The sequence below is a fragment of the Procambarus clarkii genome, chromosome 82, assembly GCF_040958095.1.
Source record: "Procambarus clarkii isolate CNS0578487 chromosome 82, FALCON_Pclarkii_2.0, whole genome shotgun sequence".
Classification (NCBI taxonomy): Eukaryota; Metazoa; Arthropoda; class Malacostraca; order Decapoda; family Cambaridae; genus Procambarus; species Procambarus clarkii.
The window spans coordinates 4,221,167-4,243,666 of NC_091231.1; the positions used below are offsets into that span (position 1 = coordinate 4,221,167).

Here is a 22,500-nt window from a genome sequence, read left to right on the forward strand (position 1 = left end):
CTTCCCTGGTGAGGGGGCAGGTGTACCTCTACCCCTGGTGAGGGGGCAGGTGTACCTCTACCCCTGGTGAGGGGGCAGGTGTACCTCTACCCCTGGTGAGGGGGCAGGTGTATTCTCCCTGGTGAGGGGGCAAGTGTACCCCCCTGGGTGAGGTGGGCAGGTGTACCTTCCCTGCTGAGGGTAGGAACAGGTAGGGAGAGGGGAGGATTGAGTACATATAACAACGTACTTAGGGATGATATCGTGCAGTGAATACCTTGACGACGGTGAACCGTGCCGGTTATCTTGCAGTGACGATGGATCGAAGACGGAAGAGAACGGCAGGGAGAAAGAGATGGCAGAAGATAAGAGGCTGGATGGAACGGAAAAGAGGCTATTGAAGGAAAAGATGAGACCAATCGCAGGACGGGAAGGATTATAGGTCCAAGCGACTTGCCAATGGAGGACTTGTCAGCGGTTACAAAGCCTCTCCAAGCGGTTCCACTTGGCTTGTCTCCACACCTGTCGTAGGGACAGCTGTGGTTGACGCCTCCACACCTGTCGTGGGGACAGCTGTGGTTGACTCCTCCACACCTGTCGTGGGGACAGCTGTGGTTGACGCCTCCACACCTGTCGTGGGAACAGCTGTGGTTGACGCCTCCATACCTGTCGTGGAGAAGCTGTGGTTGACGCCTCCACACCTGTCGTGGGGACAGCTGTGGTTGACTCCTCCACACCTGTCGTGGGGACAGTTGTGGTTGACCCCTCCACACCTGTCGTGGGGACAGCTGTGGTTGACGCCTCCACACCTGTCGTGGGGACAGCTGTGGTTGACCCCTCCACACCTATCGTGGAGAAGCTGTGGTTGACCCCTCCACACCTGTCGTGGGGACAGCTGTGGTTGACTCCTCCACACCTATCGTGGAGAAGCTGTGGTTGATGCCTCCACACCTGTCGTGGGGACAGCTGTGGTTGACCCCTCCACACCTGTCGTGGGGACAGCTGTGGTTGACCCCTCCACACCTGTCGTGGGTCTCACCTCCTGGTCTACCTAAACCAGGTTCATCATTAATATCAAAGAACTGCAAATTAATATTTACAACAGGTAAATGTTCTTCTAAGATCAACAAATCACAACATATATACAAGTTATGTGAGTGAATGTTGCTTTACAATGTTTGTTTAACAAATAAATGACTAATTTGGCACAATGAGTTGGTTATTTATCAGGTGAGATGTGTATGGTGTCATGCAAGAGATTGGACTTTAAAGATGCACTCGAGAACAAATGGAAGTGCACAGTATGGGTGCACCTGTTGCCCCAAGTGCACAGTACGGGTGCACCTGTTGCCCCAAGTGCACAGTATGGGTGTACCTGTTGCCCCAAGTGCACAGTACGGGTGCACCTGTTGCCCCAAGTGCACAGAATGGGTGCACCTGTTGCCCCAAGTGCACAGTACGGGTGCACCTGTTGCCCCAAGTGCACAGTACGGGTGCACCTGTTGCCCCAAGTGCACAGTACGGGTGCACCTGTTGCCCCAAGTGCACAGTATGGGTGCACCTGTTGCCCCAAGTGCACAGTACGGGTGTACCTGTTGCCCCAAGTGCACAGTATGGGTGCACCTGTTGCCCCAAGTGCACAGGCATGGATTAGGAAGGGGGAGGGGGCCACACCTAGAGGAAATACACATGGTAATCCTGACTATAAACATCTTCACTCTCCTGCTGGTCTTGGAGACTGGTGGAAGGAGTGGGGTAGTAGAGATGGCAGTAGTGGTTGTTGTGGTAGTGTAGGGGGGTAATAGTGGTGGTCGTGGTGGTGCAGGGGTGGTAGTAGTGGTGGTGGTGGTGGTGGAGGACGGTTGTGTACTCTCCTACACAAGGTTCTCACCACAGCACCAGCAGCCAAGTTCTTAACAAAGGTCCTCGGCTGTCTCCATCTCCCCCTCTCGCTATTGATTTTATTTTCTCCCTCCCCCCTCTCTCCTCCTTCCCTACCACCATCATCATCATCTCTCTCTCTCACTCTCTCACCAGAGTCCAGGTGGGAGATAGAGAACCCGTCTCCCATGTTCTGCCACACCGTCGACGGCGCTGTTCTCTCTGATGTAGTTACTGGACCAACCCGTCCTCTTGAATAGTACGTCGCATTATTGACGTGTGATTGATGTGTTAATCTGTTAATGTGTTAACAATCAACTGTCCTCAGGACAGCCTCGTTAAAGTCATCAATTTTAGCGTATTTTGTATTAAAAATTAGTTTGGTGGGAAGAGAGTACTGTAATTATCCGTCTCATGAGTTGGCCAATAATCTGGCAGAATGCATTTAGCTTCCGCGCTCTTACACAGAGCTCTCACTTCTGTTGGCCGGTAGTTGGCCATATTGCATTGACAATATTGCAAGGTGAGGTGGTCCATGGAAAAGCAATTTCAGACACATATAACCATCCCTGTTGGCCTTTATTACCATTGACCTCCAGACTTGGGATCCAAGTCTTTCCCTTGAAAGTTTTCTTACTATTTTACGATTCTCGTCAGACGACGACAACCCCTTTTACGAACAAATCCACAAGGGCCGTAACGAGGATTCGAACCTACGTCTGTGAGCATCTCAGACGCTGCCTTAATCGACTGAGCTACGACATGGTAAAAGAGTTGAAACCGAAGTTCTGCTGAACTTACGAACCCTCTTACGAACTTCTTATTTCTGACAACACTCACGTGCGTGGAGGTTCCTGTTCTGATTGATTGATTGATTAAGCAACCCAAAAGGTGGCATGGGCATGAATATCCCATAAGTGGTGACCCTTTTGAGCCATTACCAGTATCAATAGATGATACTGGAGATCTGTGGAGGCGCGACTGCACCCTGCGTGACGGGAGATGTCTCCCGTCTCCTGAGGAGAAGTGTTCCTTTCATATTTCCTCCAGACCTTGGTGTTGGCCTCGGCCTCCACCCAACGCCAGCAGCCACACCATCCGTGGCTGGTCACCAGGTCTCGTCACGGCCTGCTGGTGAAGCATGGACTTGTCTAGGAGATCCGCCATGTGTTTGTTGGAAGTGTTTGTTTCCATTATTTATGTCATATACTCCCATATCTCTCTCTCTCTCTCTCTCTCTCTCTCTCTCTCTCTCTCTCTCTCTCTCTCTCTCTCTCTCTCTCTCTCTCTCTCTCTCTCTCTCTCTCTCTCTCTCCCCCTTAACTATAAACCCACAAGGGAGTCCAAAACTTCATAGCTAACTTGGTGTAAAGTTTTAATGAATCAAGCTGCAGTGCCACTGGGTGTATCCATATGGCTTCGAACAGTGTGAAGTATCTCCCTAGTGGAGGCTTCCTCATGGCTTAGGTCGGAGTGAAGCCTCTCATTTGTTGCGTGGTATTGCTGGTGTTGCTCCCTAAGACTGCTTACCTAACAGAGACTAAGGGAGAGTGAGGTCTAGGTCGTCATACCCGGCATAGTAACCCTGTGTGTGAAGCAACATAGAATGTTGCAAAATATAGGACGACGCCGTTTTCTTAATCTGATTTAACGCGGTGTACCTTCATGACCTTGTGATATAAATATTTCATGTTTCATCAAGCATGACTCTGTCCTTTTAGTCATATATATATATATATATATATATATATATATATATATATATATATATATATATATATATATATATATATATATATATATATATTTATATTTATATATATATATATAAATATATATATATATATGTCGTACCTAGTAGCCAGAACTCACTTCTCAGCCTACTATTCAAGGCCCGATTTGCCTAATAAGCCAAGTTTTCCTGAATTAATATATTTACTATAATTTTTTTCTTATGAAATGATAAAGCAACCCTTTTCTCTATGTATGAGGTCAATTTTTTTTTATTGGCGTTAAAATTAACGTAGATATATGACCGAACCTAACCAACCCTACCTAACCTAACCTAACCTATATTTATAGGTAAGGTTAGGTTAGGTAGCCAAAAAAAGCTAGGTTAGGTTAGGTTAGGTAGGTTAGGTAGACGAAAAAACATTAATTCATGAAAACTTGGCTTATTAAGCAAATCGGGCCTTGAATAGTAGGCTGAGAAGTGCGTTCTGGCTATTAGGTACGATATATATATATATATATATATATATATACATAGACTCTAAATGTACACAAAGTGTTAAAATGTTACAATGGTGGCAGTGGTGGGATTACAGTAACAGTATTGACACAAGGGGGTAATTATATGCAAGATCTATTGATCTATTGGTCCTACAGCTGTAGAGCGCGTCTATCACCCTCGCATGTAAATCTTTGATAATACCTCAGCAAGACCGTCCTGGCACATGAAGGGAAGGTCATCAACACGGAACAATAGACTTAAAAACATTCTCTTGATAATTACTTGTAACAAAGTTGGTAATTATTATTAAATAATGCAAAGTTGGCTGATGGTTACCATAGTGATCGTAATTATCATATGGCCTAGAGAATCACTCCAACTATTTGAGCTGGACGGTAGAGCAACGGTCTAGCTTCATGCAGGTCGGCGTTCAATCCCCGACTGTCCAATTGGTTGGGCACCATTCCTTCCCCCCGTCCCATCCCAAATCCTTATCCTGACACCTTCCAAGTGCTGTACAGTCGTAACGGCTTGGCGCTTTCCCCGATAATTTCCTCCTTCCTTCCTTAGAGAATTACTAAATAAATGCCAACGTCCAAGGAGGCTCCAGATGATATATGCTCACTTTACTGGTAAAAGGAAATACACTGAAATAGCAATTGAAACTTTAAGATAGAATTTATTACAAATAATCAGTTATACCCTATTCTAAAATACCCTATCAGCAGATGGTGCTAAAATACCACGAATAAAACTCTGGGAACATTGACCTTAACCTGCTACCTTGACCGGCGGAGGGCACAACTGGTGTCGCCAAGGACCAGCAGCACGGATCATGCCCACCACCATGCTCACTCCTCAGCCTCACCCAGGCAGTGTATATATGAGGCTCTACAAGCTGGTGGACACACTGCCGGCTTGTAGGGTAACGTTGTAGACAGGTCTACAAGTTAGCTTGTACAACTTCTGCTCAACCGGCTCTACTATGGCCGATTGTGATTATCTGCATAACCGAAACACATTCCAGCCCAGTAACTCTTTAAGAGTTAACCCATTAACTCTCTTGTTCCATTACAATCTGCATATAACTTGAGACGTGAAGATAGCATAGAGACGTGTCCTCATTACTGACACCTCGCCCCTGAGAATGGGAGAGTAAGAGGCCGAGAGGGATCACTAGAAGGAGGAGAGGGAAGGAGTTAGGGAACTAGCAGGAAAAAGACAGAGTAGAAGAGATAGGAATGTTTACACACCTTCGACCACCTATATTGGGTAATCATATCTTCCTTCCTGGCCTTCAGTCACTCCAGGCGAGTGTCAGGCCAGGATGGATACTGTTTACATTCCTCCGAAGAGGAGTGGTGAGAGCGAGAGGCTTCAGTTGAACACTGTATATGTATAATGACATCTTGGCGTCGAGGCGTCTGCCCAGTCAATCTTGGTGACTGCTAGTCGCGGGAAATGTATAGGGGGAAGATGGATGAAAACACGGCCTACAGAGAAGGGAAGAGTGAGAGAGAGAGTGGGGAATAGAGGGGAAAAAAGAGAAATCCTTGAAAACCTGCTACACTAGCCACCAAGCTGCTAGCCACCAAGCTGCTAGCCACCAGGCTGCTAGCCACCAAGCTGCTAGCCACCAGGCTGCTAGCCACCAAGCTGCTAGCCACCAGGCTGCTAGCCACCAAGCTGCTAGCCACCAGGCTGCTAGCCACCAAGCTGCTAGCCACCAAGCTGCTAGCCACCAGGCTGCTAGCCACCAAGCTGCTAGCCACCAAGCTGCTAGCCACCAGGCTGCTAGCCACCAAGCTGCTAGCCACCAAGCTGCTAGCCACCAAGCTGCTAGCCACCAAGCTGCTAGCCACCAGGCTGCTAGCCACCAAGCTGCTAGCCACCAAGCTGCTAGCCACCAAGCTGCTAGCCACCAAGCTGCTAGCCACCAGGCTGCTAGCCACCAAGCTGCTAGCCACCAGGCTGCTAGCTACCAGGCTGCTAGCTACCAGGCTGCTAGCCACCAAGCTGCTAGCCACCAAGCTGCTAGCCACCAAGCTGCTAGCCACCAAGCTGCTAGCCACCAGGCTGCTGGCCACCAGGCTGCTAGCCACCAGGCTGCTAGCCACCAAGCTGCTAGCCACCAAGCTGCTAGCCACCAGGCTGCTAGCCACCAGGCTGCTAGCCACCAGGCTGCTAGCCACCAGGCTGCTAGCCACCAGGCTGCTGGCCACCAGGCTGCTTTCCACCAGGCTGCTAGCCACCAAGCTGCTGGCCACCAAGCTGCTAGCCACCAAGCTGCTAGCCACCAAGCTGCTAGCCACCAAGCTGCTAGCCACCAGGCTGCTAGCCACCAAGCTGCTAGCCACCAAGCTGCTAGCCACCAAGCTGCTAGCTACCAAGCTGCTAGCCACCAGGCTGCTGGCCACCAGGCTGCTGGCCACCAAGCTGCTAGCCACCAAGCTGCTAGCCACCAAGCTGCTAGCCACCAAGCTGCTAGCCACCAGGCTGCTGGCCACCAGGCTGCTGGCCACCAGGCTGCTAGCCACCAAGCTGCTAGCCACCAAGCTGCTAGCCACCAAGCTGCTAGCCACCAAGCTGCTAGCCACCAAGCTGCTAGCCACCAAGCTGCTAGCCACCAAGCTGTTGATAACCGTGCATAGATTGTTGACTATATACGTTGGGAGGGTTGGGAGGCGGCCAGCACCCTGACGCAACACCCGGAGCACAGCTGTGGAGTACATATGTGCAGCAGGTGTGGGCTGGTTGTGTGCGGCTCCCTTACTCACACACACACACACACATACACACTCACACACACACACACACACACACACACACACACACACACACACACACACACACACACACACACACACACACACACACACATACACACACATACACACATATACACATATACACAAACAAATTGGGCGCTGGTGGATGAGAGGACAGCACGCAGGATACGTAGTCCTGTGGACCGGGGTTCGATTTCCGGCGCCGGCGGAAAAAAATGGGTAGTTTTTTTCACCCTGATGGCCCCCTCCCCCCTGTTACCTAGCAGTAAATAGGTACCTGGGAGTTAGACAGCTGTTAGGGCTGCTTCCTGTGTGTGTGTGTGTGTGTGTGTGTGTGTGTGTGTGTGTGTGTGTGTGTGTGTGTGTGTGTGTGTGTGTGTGTGTGTGTGTGTGTGAAAAAGTTAGTAGTTAGAAACAGTTGATTGACAGTTGAGAGACGGGCCGAAAGAGCAAAGCTCAACACCCGCAAGCACAACTAGGTGAACACACACACACACACACACACACACACACACACACACACACACACACACACACACACACACACACACACACACACCATGGCGTTCCCGCCAACATTGTTTACTAACTTGGTCACGTGGATGACTCCGTGCTAGAGGGGCGTGTCCTTGGTGGAGGTGTAGGTGCCTCTCTCTCTCGTCACCTTACACGGTACAGCTCGCGGTGTTGGGCTTCAGCTCCTGTGGGACGGCTCATGTGATGACGCCCCACCCCGCTGGATACGTCAAGTTCAGGGCCAAGGATTTACCAAGGATCTCCACATTGACTTCTACATCTCTTTAACAATCTTTGCGGCTTTGTTTACACTTCTTTTTTTAAACTGCCTTTACGAGCGTTGAAACTTCACAACCCCTGGGATGTTATGGTTATAAACAAAGCCGACAAGATTGAGCAAAGATGTACATGTTTCGTAATGGATTGCGTATAGATGCTTGATAAACCCAGGCTTGTGTGACGCACACGGTGTGACGCCTCTACACGTGGCTATCGTCCCTGCGTCTGAGTAGAGTTTGAGTTTACTTTGGGAATACTTCTGATTGTTTACTGTGTCTCAGTCATGTTTCTCATGATCCTCAAGCCTTGTCTCTTGACTTCTCAAGCCTCAATTTTCCTCTTGTCTGAATGGTGAAGGTTTCATACTTTCGCTGCACACTCTGCTACTAGTGTGACATAGGTTGCGAATTATGTTTTATAAGCATCGCTGTTTATTTTCCGGCAACCTTCCTCACAGGCGTGGTTATCGTGTAAATTTTATGATGAAGCAAGGGAATGGGGGGAATTAAATTTAGAATTGGAGCCTGAATGTAAGAGCAAGGATCGTGAGGGTCGCTTTGTCATTGTGCCACATGGTTACTCGTTTCATTGATGCTTAACCTCGATCCGCCCATGTTGGGCACATACCCAAAAGCAAAAAATTCCTTTGTCTCTGTCTCTGGCTGTCTATGTATGTCTATTTCTTAGTTCGTCTTTTGCTGTCTGTGTCTTTATGTATGCCTGTATCTCACTGTCTGTCTCTGTACCTATGAGTCTCTGTCCAGTTCATAGACACTGGACTGTCTATCCGTGTATGTGTATCCTCACTGTCTCTGTCTTGCTGTGGGTGTCTTTGCCTGTCTCTCGCCATCTGTCTCACTCTCTCTCGTTGCCTGTTGTGTGTCTCCGTATCTCTGTCTCTGTATCTGTATATCTGTCTGCAAGTGAGAGGGGAGGCGGGTGTGGGAGAGAGGGGAGGTGACGGGTCTGAGGGAGGACAGGAGACTGCCTGTCCGTTCCGTCGACCGCTCGCTCCTCTTAAGTGGCTCCCCAGACGACCCCCAATAATCCCAAGTCATTACAACATCAACCATTAGCCAGTTGGGGTCCTTCGATGACGCCGAGGTCGTAACACCAGACGCCGGGGTCGTAACACCAGACGCCGGGGTCGTAACACCAGACGCCGGGGTCGTAACACCAGACGTCGGGGTCGTAACACCAGACGCCGGGGTCGTAACACCAGACGCCGGGGTCGTAACACCAGACGCCGGGGTCGTAACACCAGACGCCAAGGTCGTAACACCAGACGTCGGGGTCGTAACACCAGACGCCGGGGTCGTAACACCAGACGCCGGGGTCGTAACACCAGACGCCGGGGTCGTAACACCAGACGCCGGGGTCGTGTTTGCGTCACAATTAAGCGGTTATGTATTCGACACATTTCTTAGTAGTTTGATGTTTACTGAAGGATGAGAATGTTGGGAATGTACGCTAATGAGGACATGAATGATGCCGTTGATGTGGCGGCTTCCAGAGTCACTGGTGACTGCCTTATACTGTGTTGGGTCACACTGGTGACTGCCTTATACTGTGTTGGGACACACTGGTGACTGCCTTATACTGTGTTGGGTCACACTGGTGACTGCCTTATACTGTGTTGGGTCACACTGGTGACTGCCTTATACTGTGTTGGGTCACACTGATGACTGCCTTATACTGTGTTGGGTCACACTGATGACTGCCTTATACTGTGTTGGGTCACACTGGTGACTGCCTTATACTGTGTTGGGTCACACTGGTGACTGCCTTATACTGTGATGGGTCACACTGGTGACTGCCTTATACTGTGTTGGGTCACGCTGGTGACTGCCTTATACTGTTTTGGGTCACACTGGTGACTGCCTTATACTGTCTTGGGTCACACTGGTGACTGCCTTATACTGTGTTGGGTCACACTGGTGACTGCCTTATACTGTGTTGGGTCACGCTGGTGACTGCCTTATACTGTGTTGGGTCACACTGGTGACTGCCTTATACTGTGTTGGGTCACACTGGTGACTGCCTTATACTGTGTTGGGTCATACTGGTGACTGCCTTATACTGTCTTGGGTCACACTGGTGACTGCCTTATACTGTGTTGGGTCACACTGGTGACTGCCTTATACTGTGTTGGGTCACGCTGGTGACTGCCTTATACTGTGTTGGGTCGTTGGGTCACACTGGTGACTGCCTTATACTGTGTTGGGTCACACTGGTGACTGCCTTATACTGTGTTGGGTCACACTGGTGACTGCCTTATACTGTCTTGGGTCACACTGGTGACTGCCTTATACTGAAATATATATATATATATATATATATATATATATATATATATATATATATATATATATATATATATATATATATATATTTATATATATATATATTTATATATATATATATATTAAAGAGTCTTCCCTGCTGGCTGGCTTCTTTGATAATTACTCGTTACAGAGCACCAGTTCGACTCCCTGTAAGCGGTGCAGGAGGTGATGAGGTACAGGAAAACCAACAATTTTGAAGTTACAAATTTATTACAGCTGTAACCTGTTTTATACATAACTGTATTATCTACAGCAGTTGGATGAAGATCATTGAGGGCAATAATACTACAAAAATTGATCTTGAGTAACGGCGATTAATCCCCAGTCATTAAGAACACGAAGAACATCCATATAAACGAGTGTCACTGGCATCACTAAACACAAGTAGACGCACCTAAGACCTGTAGTATATCATCCAGACACTATATATATTCAACCATAAACGTGTACGTTCAGTGAATGTCATGACGTAGTTAATGCTATATGTCTTTGGGCAGCCAACGGAGGTGGCGGGCCCTAGTCCGGTGCTGGTTCACGCCTCCAACAACCAGACAGGATTATCAGTAAGTCTTCAGTGGTAGCGGTTATGCCTCGACCTGGACTACAGGAGAGGGGGAAGGGATGGGACCAGGTTCTACAGACGAAGGGAATAAGTGAACGTTTCACAAGTAATCTGTAGCTGAGGTCAAGGGCGTGGCGTTTGGAATGAGGCTCGAGGGAGGAAGGGAGAGAGAGAACTGGGGGGGTCGAACCTGCTTTAGGAGTGTTACTATGGCAGCTGCCCAGCAGACAACATAGACACTCCAGGGGCAGGAGTAAGGGGGGGAAGACATGTCTGGGAGGTAGTGGTGAAGGGGAGTGAAAAAGAGCCCTCAAGCCCTGGTCCGAGCCCTTTGGAGTCTTCCGCCTGGGGACCTACGCTGCTGCCCTCTATAAATAATGACTAGGTAATGCTTGCACCAGTGTGGGTGGGCCTGGGTGGGGCGAGCGGGGTGGGCGTGGGTGGGAACAGGTGGTGACAGTGGGTGGGGGCGGATGGGAAGGCTGACCAGTGTTTACTCCCTACAATACATAATTATAATGACGGTCGAATCTTTGGCGAGTCGTGATTGTTGACATTCTTTGGTTTATATAATTATTAATGATTATTTGTATTTATAATTAGTATTGTTGTAAGGGTTCTGATTAAAAAAACTTCTAAAGTTTTGTTTTGAGTAATTAAAAGAAGACTTATGATGTGTATGAGTGTATATGCCCACGGTTATACAATACTCAGCAGCTTGGGGACACGTTGACCATCTGACAGACGACACGGTCAGCAGCAGCTCGTCAAGCTTAGTTCTAAAACTTCAGTTCCTGGAAAGTCATGCTTTTCTAAATTATGTCCTAAGTTTAAATTGGGAATGGCGTGTTTGAACTTGGATAACCCTTAAAGAAAGTTACTGGGAAGAACATGTATAGAACGACAAAGTAAAAGAAGGTTGGCCAGTACCTGGCCACCCTCCCAGCCCTGGACTCGCGCAGGCTGGCCAGCAGACCCACGTAAACACCGGCGGTGGCCAGCAGGTCGTGGAACTCTTGCATTCTTCGAAGTCGCGTTTTATTTCCCGAATTCAGGCTCCTTCCCGACCAGGCGGTGATGTTCTGGTCCTGATATTCTCTCGTCAGCTTCAGCGTGCGATTGTATTCCTCTTCAAAGGTCATTTTACTCTTCACCTCGAGCGTCCCTGAAGATGTCCTTGAGATAATATCCAGCATATGGACCCGTGGGTAATATCCGGCACAACGACAGCCAGACCGAAAACCAGGTGACGGTAGGCTTCGACCTGTCCGTGACGGGTTCCAAGAAGCTTGGAGGTTCTTTGGTAGTCTGTGGACATCACACCTGCCATCACTATAACCCGGCAAGGAGTAGATGGGCGTGGAAAGGAAGCGAAATGCGGGCTGGCTAGAAGGGAAGGATGAGAGACGAGGATGAGGCGGTAGAGAGACGGAAGAGATGAAGTGTTGCAGGGGGCTGGCGAGGAGCGCTGCGAAGGAGGTTACATGATCACACACTTCCCCTTCTCCGCCCACGGGTTGTTCTTCTTGTCGGGGGCGTGGATCAGGGGGTCCGTCTTCTCATTCTCCTCGATGAACTCTCGCATCCTGCGGGAGACACGTATATAGTTACTTGGAGACAGTCACAGGGGGAGAGACAGTCACTCAGAACAGAGAGACTGCTTCTCAAAAATGCAGCTAACAATAGGCTTTTGCTGCGGGTCACAGGAAATTTTATTTATAGAAAACAGGTGCAAAAATAATGATAAACTTATCAACTCAATATTCTTTCATTATAAAAGGAAAATGTTAAATCTGTGAGAATATATAACCTCCAGAGGGCTCTTAAACCCCCGTCGGTTCTTGAACCTCCCGACAGATCTTGACCTCCCCCCCCCCCCCCACCGAGGGTTCTCGAATGAGAGGGAGGATTGTGAGGGAAGAGGTGTGAAAGGAGTGTGTTCTAGAGGCGGGCTGCGGGTGTAAGACTGGGGTGAAGCACGACTCATACACTCAACAGTGTGGACACACACGGGCTGTGAGCAGCCCTGGAGAGTGGCGGCTCACGTTACACACCAACATATTGTTGCACTAAAGCTTTGATTGATGATGATAATGGTAATAATGATGATTGATGATAATGATAATTGAGGATGATGATGACCGCACAACACCTATAGTATAGTGAATAATGTTTGAGGTTTGTACTCACAATAATGACGGCCATCTTCCACTTCCCCCCCCTCTTGCTTGGCGCGCAAGCCAACCCGTTCTCGCAAATTTAATAAGTCAATATTGACTTATTAGTTGCGTGCATAGGTGACATACTAAACATAATAGTTTCCCTTGAAAAGCTTCATAGAAAACACCGACCTTACCTAACCTACTTAGTATGTTAAAATAAGCATCTTATAACTTCGTAATTACAATTGTTACTTAACCTATTATAGGTATAGGTTAGGTAATAATTGTAATTACGAAGCAATAAGATGCTTATCTTAACATACTAAGTAGGTTAGGTACGGTCGGTGTTTTCTATGAAGCTTTTCAAGGGAAACTATTATGTTAAGTATGTCACCTATGCACATATTTAATAAGTCAATATTGACTTATTAAATTTGCGAGAACGGGTTGCGCAAGCATAGGAACCCTGAGACTGTAGTTGAGTACCCGCGTGTCTCTCGTGTCTTATATTAGTACCACAATGACCGTCTTTCAACTTTCTGGAAGTTTCCTGTTTCTAATGACTTGTTATATATCAAAGTGGCCAACACAGGATGTCGGCACATTTTCTAAGCACCCATGGAGAGATCTTGTGTGACTCCCTCGCCTTATAGTCACCTCTGCTTCATCTCTATATATATATATTTCCTGCTATGGATCAACTGGAACTGTCTGTCTACTCACCTATTTGTGCCTGCAGGATCAAGCTGTAGCTCTTGAACCCCGCCTTTATATCCGCTAGTTGTTTAATGAAATGATTCCTGACTTATTTCCCAGTTATATCTATTTTGCAAAATTGTGAAAGCAGTTTGTGTCTACATCCTGGTCCATTTTGTCAAATATTTTTTGGTGGTCCAGAAATTCGTAGTGAGCCCAACTTGTTTTGTCCTGCCTTATGTTCGCTTTCTTTATCATGGAACTCCAGTAGGTTCATCAGGCAAGCTTTTACTAACGCCATGTGCGTGTGTGTGTGCGTGCATGCATGCGTGTGTGCGTGTGTGTGTGCGCCACTCATCAGACCAACCAGTCGCTATACCCATCCTTATCAGGGCAGAGGCTGGCCATCAGGGCGGGTGTGGAATGTGCCTTTGTGGCGCACATGTGGTAGTGTTCAGCTGAATATGTGGACAGGCACATGTATGCTCAACATATGTGGCCGGATGACCTGTTAGGTGCAGGGAAGGGAGGGGCCCAGGCATGACGTAATGTTCATGTGGGTGATAGCTGTCTGTCATCAGATGATAGCTGTCAGTCATCAGATGATAGCTGTCAGTCATCAGATGATAGCTGTCAATCATCAGATGATAGCTGTCAGTCATCAGATGATAGCTGTCAATCATCAGATGATAGCTGTCAATCATCAGATGATAGATGTCAGTTACCTGGTGATAGCTGTTAGTCACCAGATAGCTGTCAGGTGAGTGACAGCTGTCAGCGAAGGTCGTCATCAAATACAGAGACTGGAAGCATGTTGTGCAAATCAGGTGTGAAGACAGGCAGGGGCCTGGTACCTGAAGACAGCCAGGGGCCTGGTACCTGAAGACAGGCAGGGGGCCTGGTACCTGAAGACAGGCAGGGGCCTGGTACCTGAAGACAGGCAGGGGCCTGGTACCTGAAGACAGGCAGGGGCCTGGTACCTGAAGACAGGCAGGGGGCCTGGCACCTGAAGACAGGCAGGGGGCCTGGTACCTGAAGACAGGCAGGGGCCTGGTACCTGAAGACAGGCAGGGGCCTGGTACCTGAAGACAGGCAGGGGCCTGGTACCTGAAGACAGGCAGGGGGCCTGGTACCTGAAGACAGGCAGGGGGCTGGTACCTGAAGACAGGCAGGGGGGCCTGGTACCTGAAGACAGGCAGGGGGGCCTGGTACCTGAAGACAGGCAGGGGCCTGGTACCTGAAGACAGGCAGGGGCCTGGTACCTGAAGACAGGCAGGGGACCTGGTACCTGAAGACAGGCAGGGGCCTGGTACCTGAAGACAGGCAGGGGCCTGGTACCTGAAGACAGGCAGGGGGCCTGGTACCTGAAGACAGGCAGGGGGTCTGGTACCTGAAGACAGGCAGGGGCCTGGTACCTGAAGACAGGCAGGGGCCTGGTACCTGAAGACAGGCAGGGGCCTGGTACCTGAAGACAGGCAGGGGGGGCCTGGTACCTGAAGACAGGCAGGGGCCTGGTACCTGAAGACAGGCAGGGGAGCCTGTCACCATGTAACCTATCCTGCCTTCCTATCCTAGCTGGTATCGTGTCCTATCCCTTCCATGTGCTATATGGTCATATGACACTGTTTTCTCCTCTTAGTTTCCAATTTCTTGGTATTGAAGGTTGAAGCGACTGAGACCAGGTACTAGAAGCCCAATAGCTTAAGATGATTTATTGGCACCCGAAACATCGTGAACAAAGAGGCCATAATTTAAGCCTAGAAAATGAAGGTGTCGACATAACCTCTGGCAATAATGTGAAGCGAACACAGGGAGAAGGTGGGAATAAATTGAATGAGAGTGGAGCGTAAGCCAAAGCCAGTGGAAGCCTCGGGACTACCCATAGTTAATGACACATACACAGGGACAAGAGGATGAGTTGATGACACTCAACTCGGTCAACTAGAACAATTAGAGGAGACACAAGAGACGTCAAACATTTGGGATGTTAGAAGAGGAGGGAATGTTGGTAAACACAGTCTCAGGAGGTCACTGATGACAGCCCCAGACACAGATCACTCACACACACGTCCAAGGAAATACTCCTGTACTGAGGATTGGGGTCGAACTCGCGTTTCTGGACTTCGCAGACGCGTGCACTACCAAATGAACCATGATGAGCTCAAGAGTCTCCAACAAAGGATCTGCTCCTTGTACAAGCCTCATTCTTAAGTTGTCACAACGTCACAAAAAATGATGTACAAAATTGTCCGAACGCAGCCTAACCAAGGACCCACCAATAGGAAATATAGCAACCCGTCAATTTAGTGAGCCGCTATGAATTATATTTTGACGTTGGGGATTTTCACATCAAAATGCAATTCGAGAGGACAGGTTGATTCCTGTAGTTGAGTGTAGTCGTACAGGGTAGTGGGAGAGTGAGGAGGGCACGAAGCCCACCTCGTCAAGTTGCCGCCTCATACCTGACAACACACCTGAGGGTCAGGCTTCACTGTATTCAACTACACACATGCGGCTGTGTGGAGGAATCCTCCACTGTTATGTAATATAATGTAACATATATATGACGACTCGACGTGGTTGTTATGGCTATATTTAATCAGGACCCACAGTGGTATATATATATATATATATATATATATATATATATATATATATATATATATATATATATATATATATATATATATAATATATATAAATATATATAGAACATATCCACGAGGCATCGATCAACAAGGACAAATTAGTAATGAAGACAATTGTCCACGTCACAGGCGTCTGGGACAGACACATAAGAATATTCACAATTCTCCTCCTCTAAGGAGCACAATAATATATAAATCACAATTTAACCAAGATAATATCCTCCCTAAAAGTGTCTTAATATGGGTTCATGCACAATAATCAAAATAAATTAGGAAAGACAAGGAGAAAAACAGTTTCCCCTAATGGAAATCCGTCTAGACCGCTCACGAACATGGGGGAGGACTACGCTAGATTGTAAACATAAATATTAAGACATAGGACATAGAGTCACACAAGTTTACGGACAAAAAACATATATTGGCACTACTTATGCCTCGTTATAGTCACAGTAGAGGCACAAGAGACAAGAACGGTGTAATAAATACATTGGGGTGGTAGGAGAAGAAAATATCAAAGTGTTCAGTGAGGATCCACTCTGAGTACTCATTATTTTCTTCTCCGAGGCTGTGGGTCCCTACACTTGCACCAGAGGTGGTACCCCTTTTAGGTTAAATAAATAAATATTTAGCAATTCCGGTTGTAATTCTTTTGCCATGTCGTGGCTCAGTTGAATAGGGCGCGTCTGGGATTATCCTGGACGTAAGTTCGAACCCTTATCACGGCCCTTGTGGATTTGTTCATTTGATATATCACGCTATTGTGATTTCTGTGTGTATGAACAGTGTAGTGTGTTCACTCATGAGTGACGCTGCCCAATACTGTCACTATGGCGGTGTGTCCACTCACAGGATGAGTGGCGCTGCCCAATACTGTCACTATGGCGGTGTGTCCACTCACAGGATGAGTGACGCTGCCCAATACTGTCACTATGGCGGTGTGTCCACTCACAGGATGAGTGGCGCTGCCCAATACTGTCACTATGGCGGTGTGTCCACTCACAGGATGAGTGGCGCTGCCCAATACTGTCACTATGGCGGTGTGTCCACTCACAGGATGAGTGGCGCTGCCCAATACTGTCACTATGGCGGTGTGTCCACTCACAGGATGAGTGGCGCTGCCCAATACTGTCACTATGGCGGTGTGTCCACTCACAGGATGAGTGGCGCTGCCCAGTAAACTCACCCACCCACCCACCAGATTCCCACCCTCACCAGATATCCACCCACACACCAGATAGCCCACCTACCCACACCCACACACCAGATAGCCCACCTACCCACACCCACACACCAGATAGCCCACCTACCCACACCCACACACCAGATAGCCACCTACCCACACCCACACACCAGATAGCCCACCTACCCACACCCACACACCAGATAGCCCACCTACCCACACCCACACACCAGATAGCCCACCTACCCACACCCACACACCAGATAGCCCACCTACCCACACCCACACACCAGATAGCCCACCTACCCACACCCACACACCAGATAGCCCACCTACCCACACCCACACACCAGATAGCCCACCTACCCACACCCACACCCACACACCAGCCAGGTCGCCCTCACCACAGTATAAACATTATGAGTTATGAGGTGACTGGCAGCGCCATCGGTCCCAGGCATGCGGGCCCTCACCTCCTCTATATTCTTCTACACCTCATAATGTTGACCCGCCCACCATGTTGCATGTTGACCCACCCACCATGTTGACCCACCCACCATGTTGACCCACCCACCATGTTGACCCACCCACCATGTTGACCCGCCCACCATGGTGCATCAGATATTTGCATCAGTTGATCGCTAATCTGATCCATATTTTTTTAATGTTCCTTGGTGATTTTTAAGCCTTTGATGTCATAAGGAATATGTAATGTTTAGTGTGTACAATGTAGTGTACACTGTGTACAATGTGGTGTTTTAGTGTGTACAATGTAATGTACAATGTATTGTTTTAGTGTGTACAAGTGCGTCGCGCTTTGATGTGTAAGAAGAGCTTGTGTTCCGATATAAAGTAGGAAAGATGTTGATAGAGCGGCTTCTTGTGTAACCTTGAGAGTGTTCACGAGTGTGGAGATAAAGTGAAGCACAACACAGGTACTGAGGTATGCCACCAGACGAGTCCCGGAGCTGAGAGGCATGAGCTACACTGAATAGCTAGGGGAATTAAACCTCACGTCGCTGGAAGATGGAAGGGCTAGAGGGAGATATGACTACCACCTACAAAATTTTCAGAGGATAAAGACAGATCGTTTAGCGCGGGTGGTATTCGAACAAGGGTGCTCAGGTGGAAACCTAGTACCCATAATGAACCACTGAGGCATTAGACAGATAGTTTTTAGTGTCTTGGTTATCTTTTGATGATTTCGGGGCTTTAGTGTCCCCGCGGCCCGGTCCTCGACCAGGCCTCCACCCCAAGGAAGCAGCCCATGACAGCTGACTAACACCCAGGTACCTATTTTACTGCTAGGTAACAGGGTAGGTAGCTTAAGGAAATGCACTAGGCAATGATGTGATGGAGGCAGACTCAATATACAGTTTCACATGTAGATATTGTACAAGAAAACTCCATTCATCATTTTAAAAGTAGATATGATAAGGAAATATGCCAGGAGCCAAAGCTTCAGACTACTAGCGGCTAGGAAAGCGGGGTCCAAGAGCTAATGCTCCGTCCTACAAGCACACACACACACACACACACACACACACACACACACACACACACACACACACACACACACACACACACACACACACACACTGCATGTGGCAGGACCAAAGAGCCGGAGTTTAAGCTCAAGCACAACTAGGTGAGTACACTTCTATGAATGGTTTTTATTTGAATTGTGCTTAATTAAGACTTTTCCTGTCGCCCTCCAACGAATTGGTTTTCCCAAAATATATTTAAAGCAGATTATTTTATTATGTTGTTGAGGAGGCGGCGAGGTGGCACTTGTGTACAGCGGGTTACATGTAAACAAACACCACGTGGCGTTGTTATGCCCGATATGAATGTTAGTGTTGCATAGTACTGAGCTCCTAGCAGTGACTATCATCTTGCTTCATCTCCATTATCGCTTTGCCCATCGTTTCCCAGAAGCAGGCAGGCGGGCTGTCTCTTGATGGCGGTATATTTAGACAATTATGAGTTGGCACCGCCCAACACGTCGTGCAGCAGCAGCAGCCCGCCCCGTGATGTTCTGCCTTGCCAGACGCATGATGTTCTCTCACACTGCCCTGTACACACACGCTTACACAGTCACGCTTATCCCGGGTTTAGTGTGAGTGGTGACAGTACGTGTACACGCTGCGCCTGTGGGTGTACACGCATATACTCCATTCACCATAAAGAGTTCTTACATTCTTGTAAGAATGTAGATAGCTTCCCCTTCAGAAATCTCAGCTTCATAATAAAATTAATGACAATAGAGGCGACAAACATCTTCCAAAATCTTCAATTAAAATCAGCTTGACGTTTGAAAGACGTGGAGGTGTTGGTCGTCAGTCAAGCGCAGATAATATCACAGGTTATGACCAACTCACAAACGACACTCTCAGCGTCCAGGGATGATACTTGTGGGACGACCCGTCCTCCGTGCGGGCTGGCCCACTCTAACATCTTGGATACATGCTGCACTGGCGCCACATGTGCCTTTAAGGGAATCGTTATATATCCTATACAACGATATATATATATATATATATATATATATATATATATATATATATATATATATATATATATATATATATAATATGGACAGGGTGAAAGAGGGAAACGGGGGAGGGAGAGAGGTAGAGAAAGGGGGAGAGAGGGAGAGAAAGGGAGAGAGAGGAAGAGAAAGGGAGAGAGAGAGAGAGAGAGTGTGAGAGAAAGGAAGAGAGAGAGGGAGAGAAATGGAGAGAGAGGGTGAGAGACTCTTAGGGAAATTTCCACGTAAAGATTAAGTGCGAGGGTGGGGGGGGGGTGACAGCCTCTGTCTGGGTTATCTCCGACTGTTAATCTTGGAGGCATCCTGTACTGTCTTGCTGTGTGTGTGTGTGTGTGTGTGTGTGTGTGTGTGTGTGTGTGTGTGTGTATGGGTATGTGTGTGTGTGTGTGTGTGTGTGTGTGTGTGTGTGTGTGTGTGTGTGTATGTGTATGTGTGTGTGTGTGTGTGTGTGTGTGTGTGTGTGTGTGTGTGTGTGTATGTGTGTGTGTGTGTGCAGATGCTACTGTGTCACGCCCCTGCCACCTCATCTCCTCACTGCTCGCCTCAGCTTCAGCTCCTGGGCCTCGCCTTCACAGTTATTTGCCGCCACGTGCAATTTGAATCCCAACTCTGTTTTCGTATTTCCTTTTCCAGTTGTGTATGTTTCCCTTTCACTACCTCCCTTTTGGTGTGTGTATGTGTGTACTCACTTAGTTATACTTGCGGGGGTTGAGCTTTGGCTCTTTGGTCCCGCCTCTCAACTGTCAATCAACAGGTGTACAGATTCCTGAGCCTATTGGGCTCTATCATATCTACATTTGAAAGCATGGAGTGAAGGAACTAGCAACATAGAAAATGGAGCGAAGAATCTGGAAACATAGAAAACGAAGTGAAGGATCTGAAATCATAGAAAACGGAATGAAAATGCGAGAGCATCCATATCCTCTCACCCCGCCCTCTACATCTTAAGACCCCCAGCATCCTGGTACTCTTGGGATGAACCAAGAGGCGCAGCAGCACGTATTACGTTCATTCATGAGGTAAACTGCGGAAATGCAAAGAAATGAGTGTCAAGAACGGTGGTTAGTAAGAACGGGGGGGGGGGGGGTGGAGATAATTATGAGGAAAATGCCATAAGCCAGTACGATTACTTAACACTGGAAGAGGATATGAGGACGAGGAGCTGAGATATGAGGACCAGGAGCTGGGATATGGGGACCAGGAGCTGGGATATGGGGACCAGGAGCTGGGATATGGGGACCAGGAGCTGGGATATGGGGACCAGGAGCTGGGATATGGGGACCAGGAGCTGGGATATTGGGCACCAGGAGCTGGGATATTGGGACCAGAAGCTGGGATATGAGGACCAGGAGCTGGGATATGAGGACCAGGAGCTGGGATATGAGGACCAGGAGCTTGGATATGGGGACCAGGAGCTGGGATATGGGGACGAGGAGCTGGGATATGAAGACCAGGAGCTGGGATATGAGGACCAGGAGCTGGGATATGGGGACCAGGAGATGGGCTATGAGGACCAGGAGCTGGGATATGGGGACCAGGAGCTGGGATATGGGGACCAGGAGCTGGGATATGGGGACCAGGAGCTGGGATATGAGGACTAGGAGCTGGGATATGGGGACCAGGAGCTGGGATATGGAGACCAGGAGCTGGGATATGGGGACCAGGAGCTGGGATATGGGGACCAGGAGCTGGGATATGGGGACCAGGAGCTGGGATATGGGGACCAGGAGCTGGGATATGAGGACTAGGAGCTGGGATATGGGGACCAGGAGCTGGGATATGAGGACCAGGAGCTGGGATATGAGGACCAGGAGCTGGGATATGAGGACCAGGAGCTGGGATATGAGGACCAGGAGCTGGGATATGAGGACCAGGAGCTGGGATATGGGGAGGCCTCTAGTAAGGAGAGATACTAAGCCCCCACGGAACGTTTGATATACAAGAAGCCGGTTACTGGCTAAGTGAGACCGTAACATTATCTTACGCTTAGATACCACAACTTAGGAACGCAGCTATACGTGTCGTATTTGGGAACACCATACAACACAGGTATACATACCATGTATAACACAAACAAAAGTGTATGTATCAGTTTGACAACACCGCACCGACAACATAAATATACATTGCTATGTATACAATAGAACAAGTATACATGCCGTGTAGATGAGAGTTAGGAGAGGCAGGAGATGAATTAGCTGCGAGTTACACTGCTGGCTCAGACGTTATCTTGAGGTTATCTTGAGATGATTTCGGGGCTTTTTAGTGTCCCCGCGGCCCGGTCCTCGACCAGGCCTCCACCCCCAGGAAGCAGCCCGTGACAGCTGACTAACACCCAGGTACCTATTTTACTGCTAGGTAACAGCGGCATAGGGTGAAAGAAACTCAGCCCATTGTTTCTGGCCGGCGCCTGGGATCGAACCCAGGACCACAGGATCACAAGTCCAACGTGCTGTCCGCTCGGCCGACCGGCTCCCTTAAGACACCAGCAGGGCTGCTCCAGCACACACACCGTAGTTAGCACCAGTTGTTCATAACAAAAATTGAAGAAAAAGCACGTCTTGAGGCCCATATGCTTGCCTAACACAAGCAAGACCACACTGCCATTCTTACGACATGGAGATATCCGGAAGGCTACACAAAGGGGAGCTGTGATCTGCCCTGCCTCAGACTCACACT

At 48.5% G+C, this 22,500-nt stretch overlaps 1 protein-coding gene across 1 annotated transcript in view; it reads right to left on the bottom strand.

The window, feature by feature from the left end:
- Positions 1–22,500, bottom strand: part of LOC138358300 (uncharacterized) — a 42,755-nt gene that overhangs the window by 19,493 nt on the left and 762 nt on the right. Inside the window, exons 3-5 of the mRNA XM_069316154.1 lie at positions 12,069–12,170; positions 11,515–11,760; positions 5,668–6,724 (exon numbers count right to left, since the gene is read on the bottom strand). Coding sequence (XP_069172255.1) covers positions 5,668–6,724; positions 11,515–11,760; positions 12,069–12,170 — 1,405 coding nt within the window. The remainder of the gene's footprint in view (positions 1–5,667; positions 6,725–11,514; positions 11,761–12,068; positions 12,171–22,500) is intronic.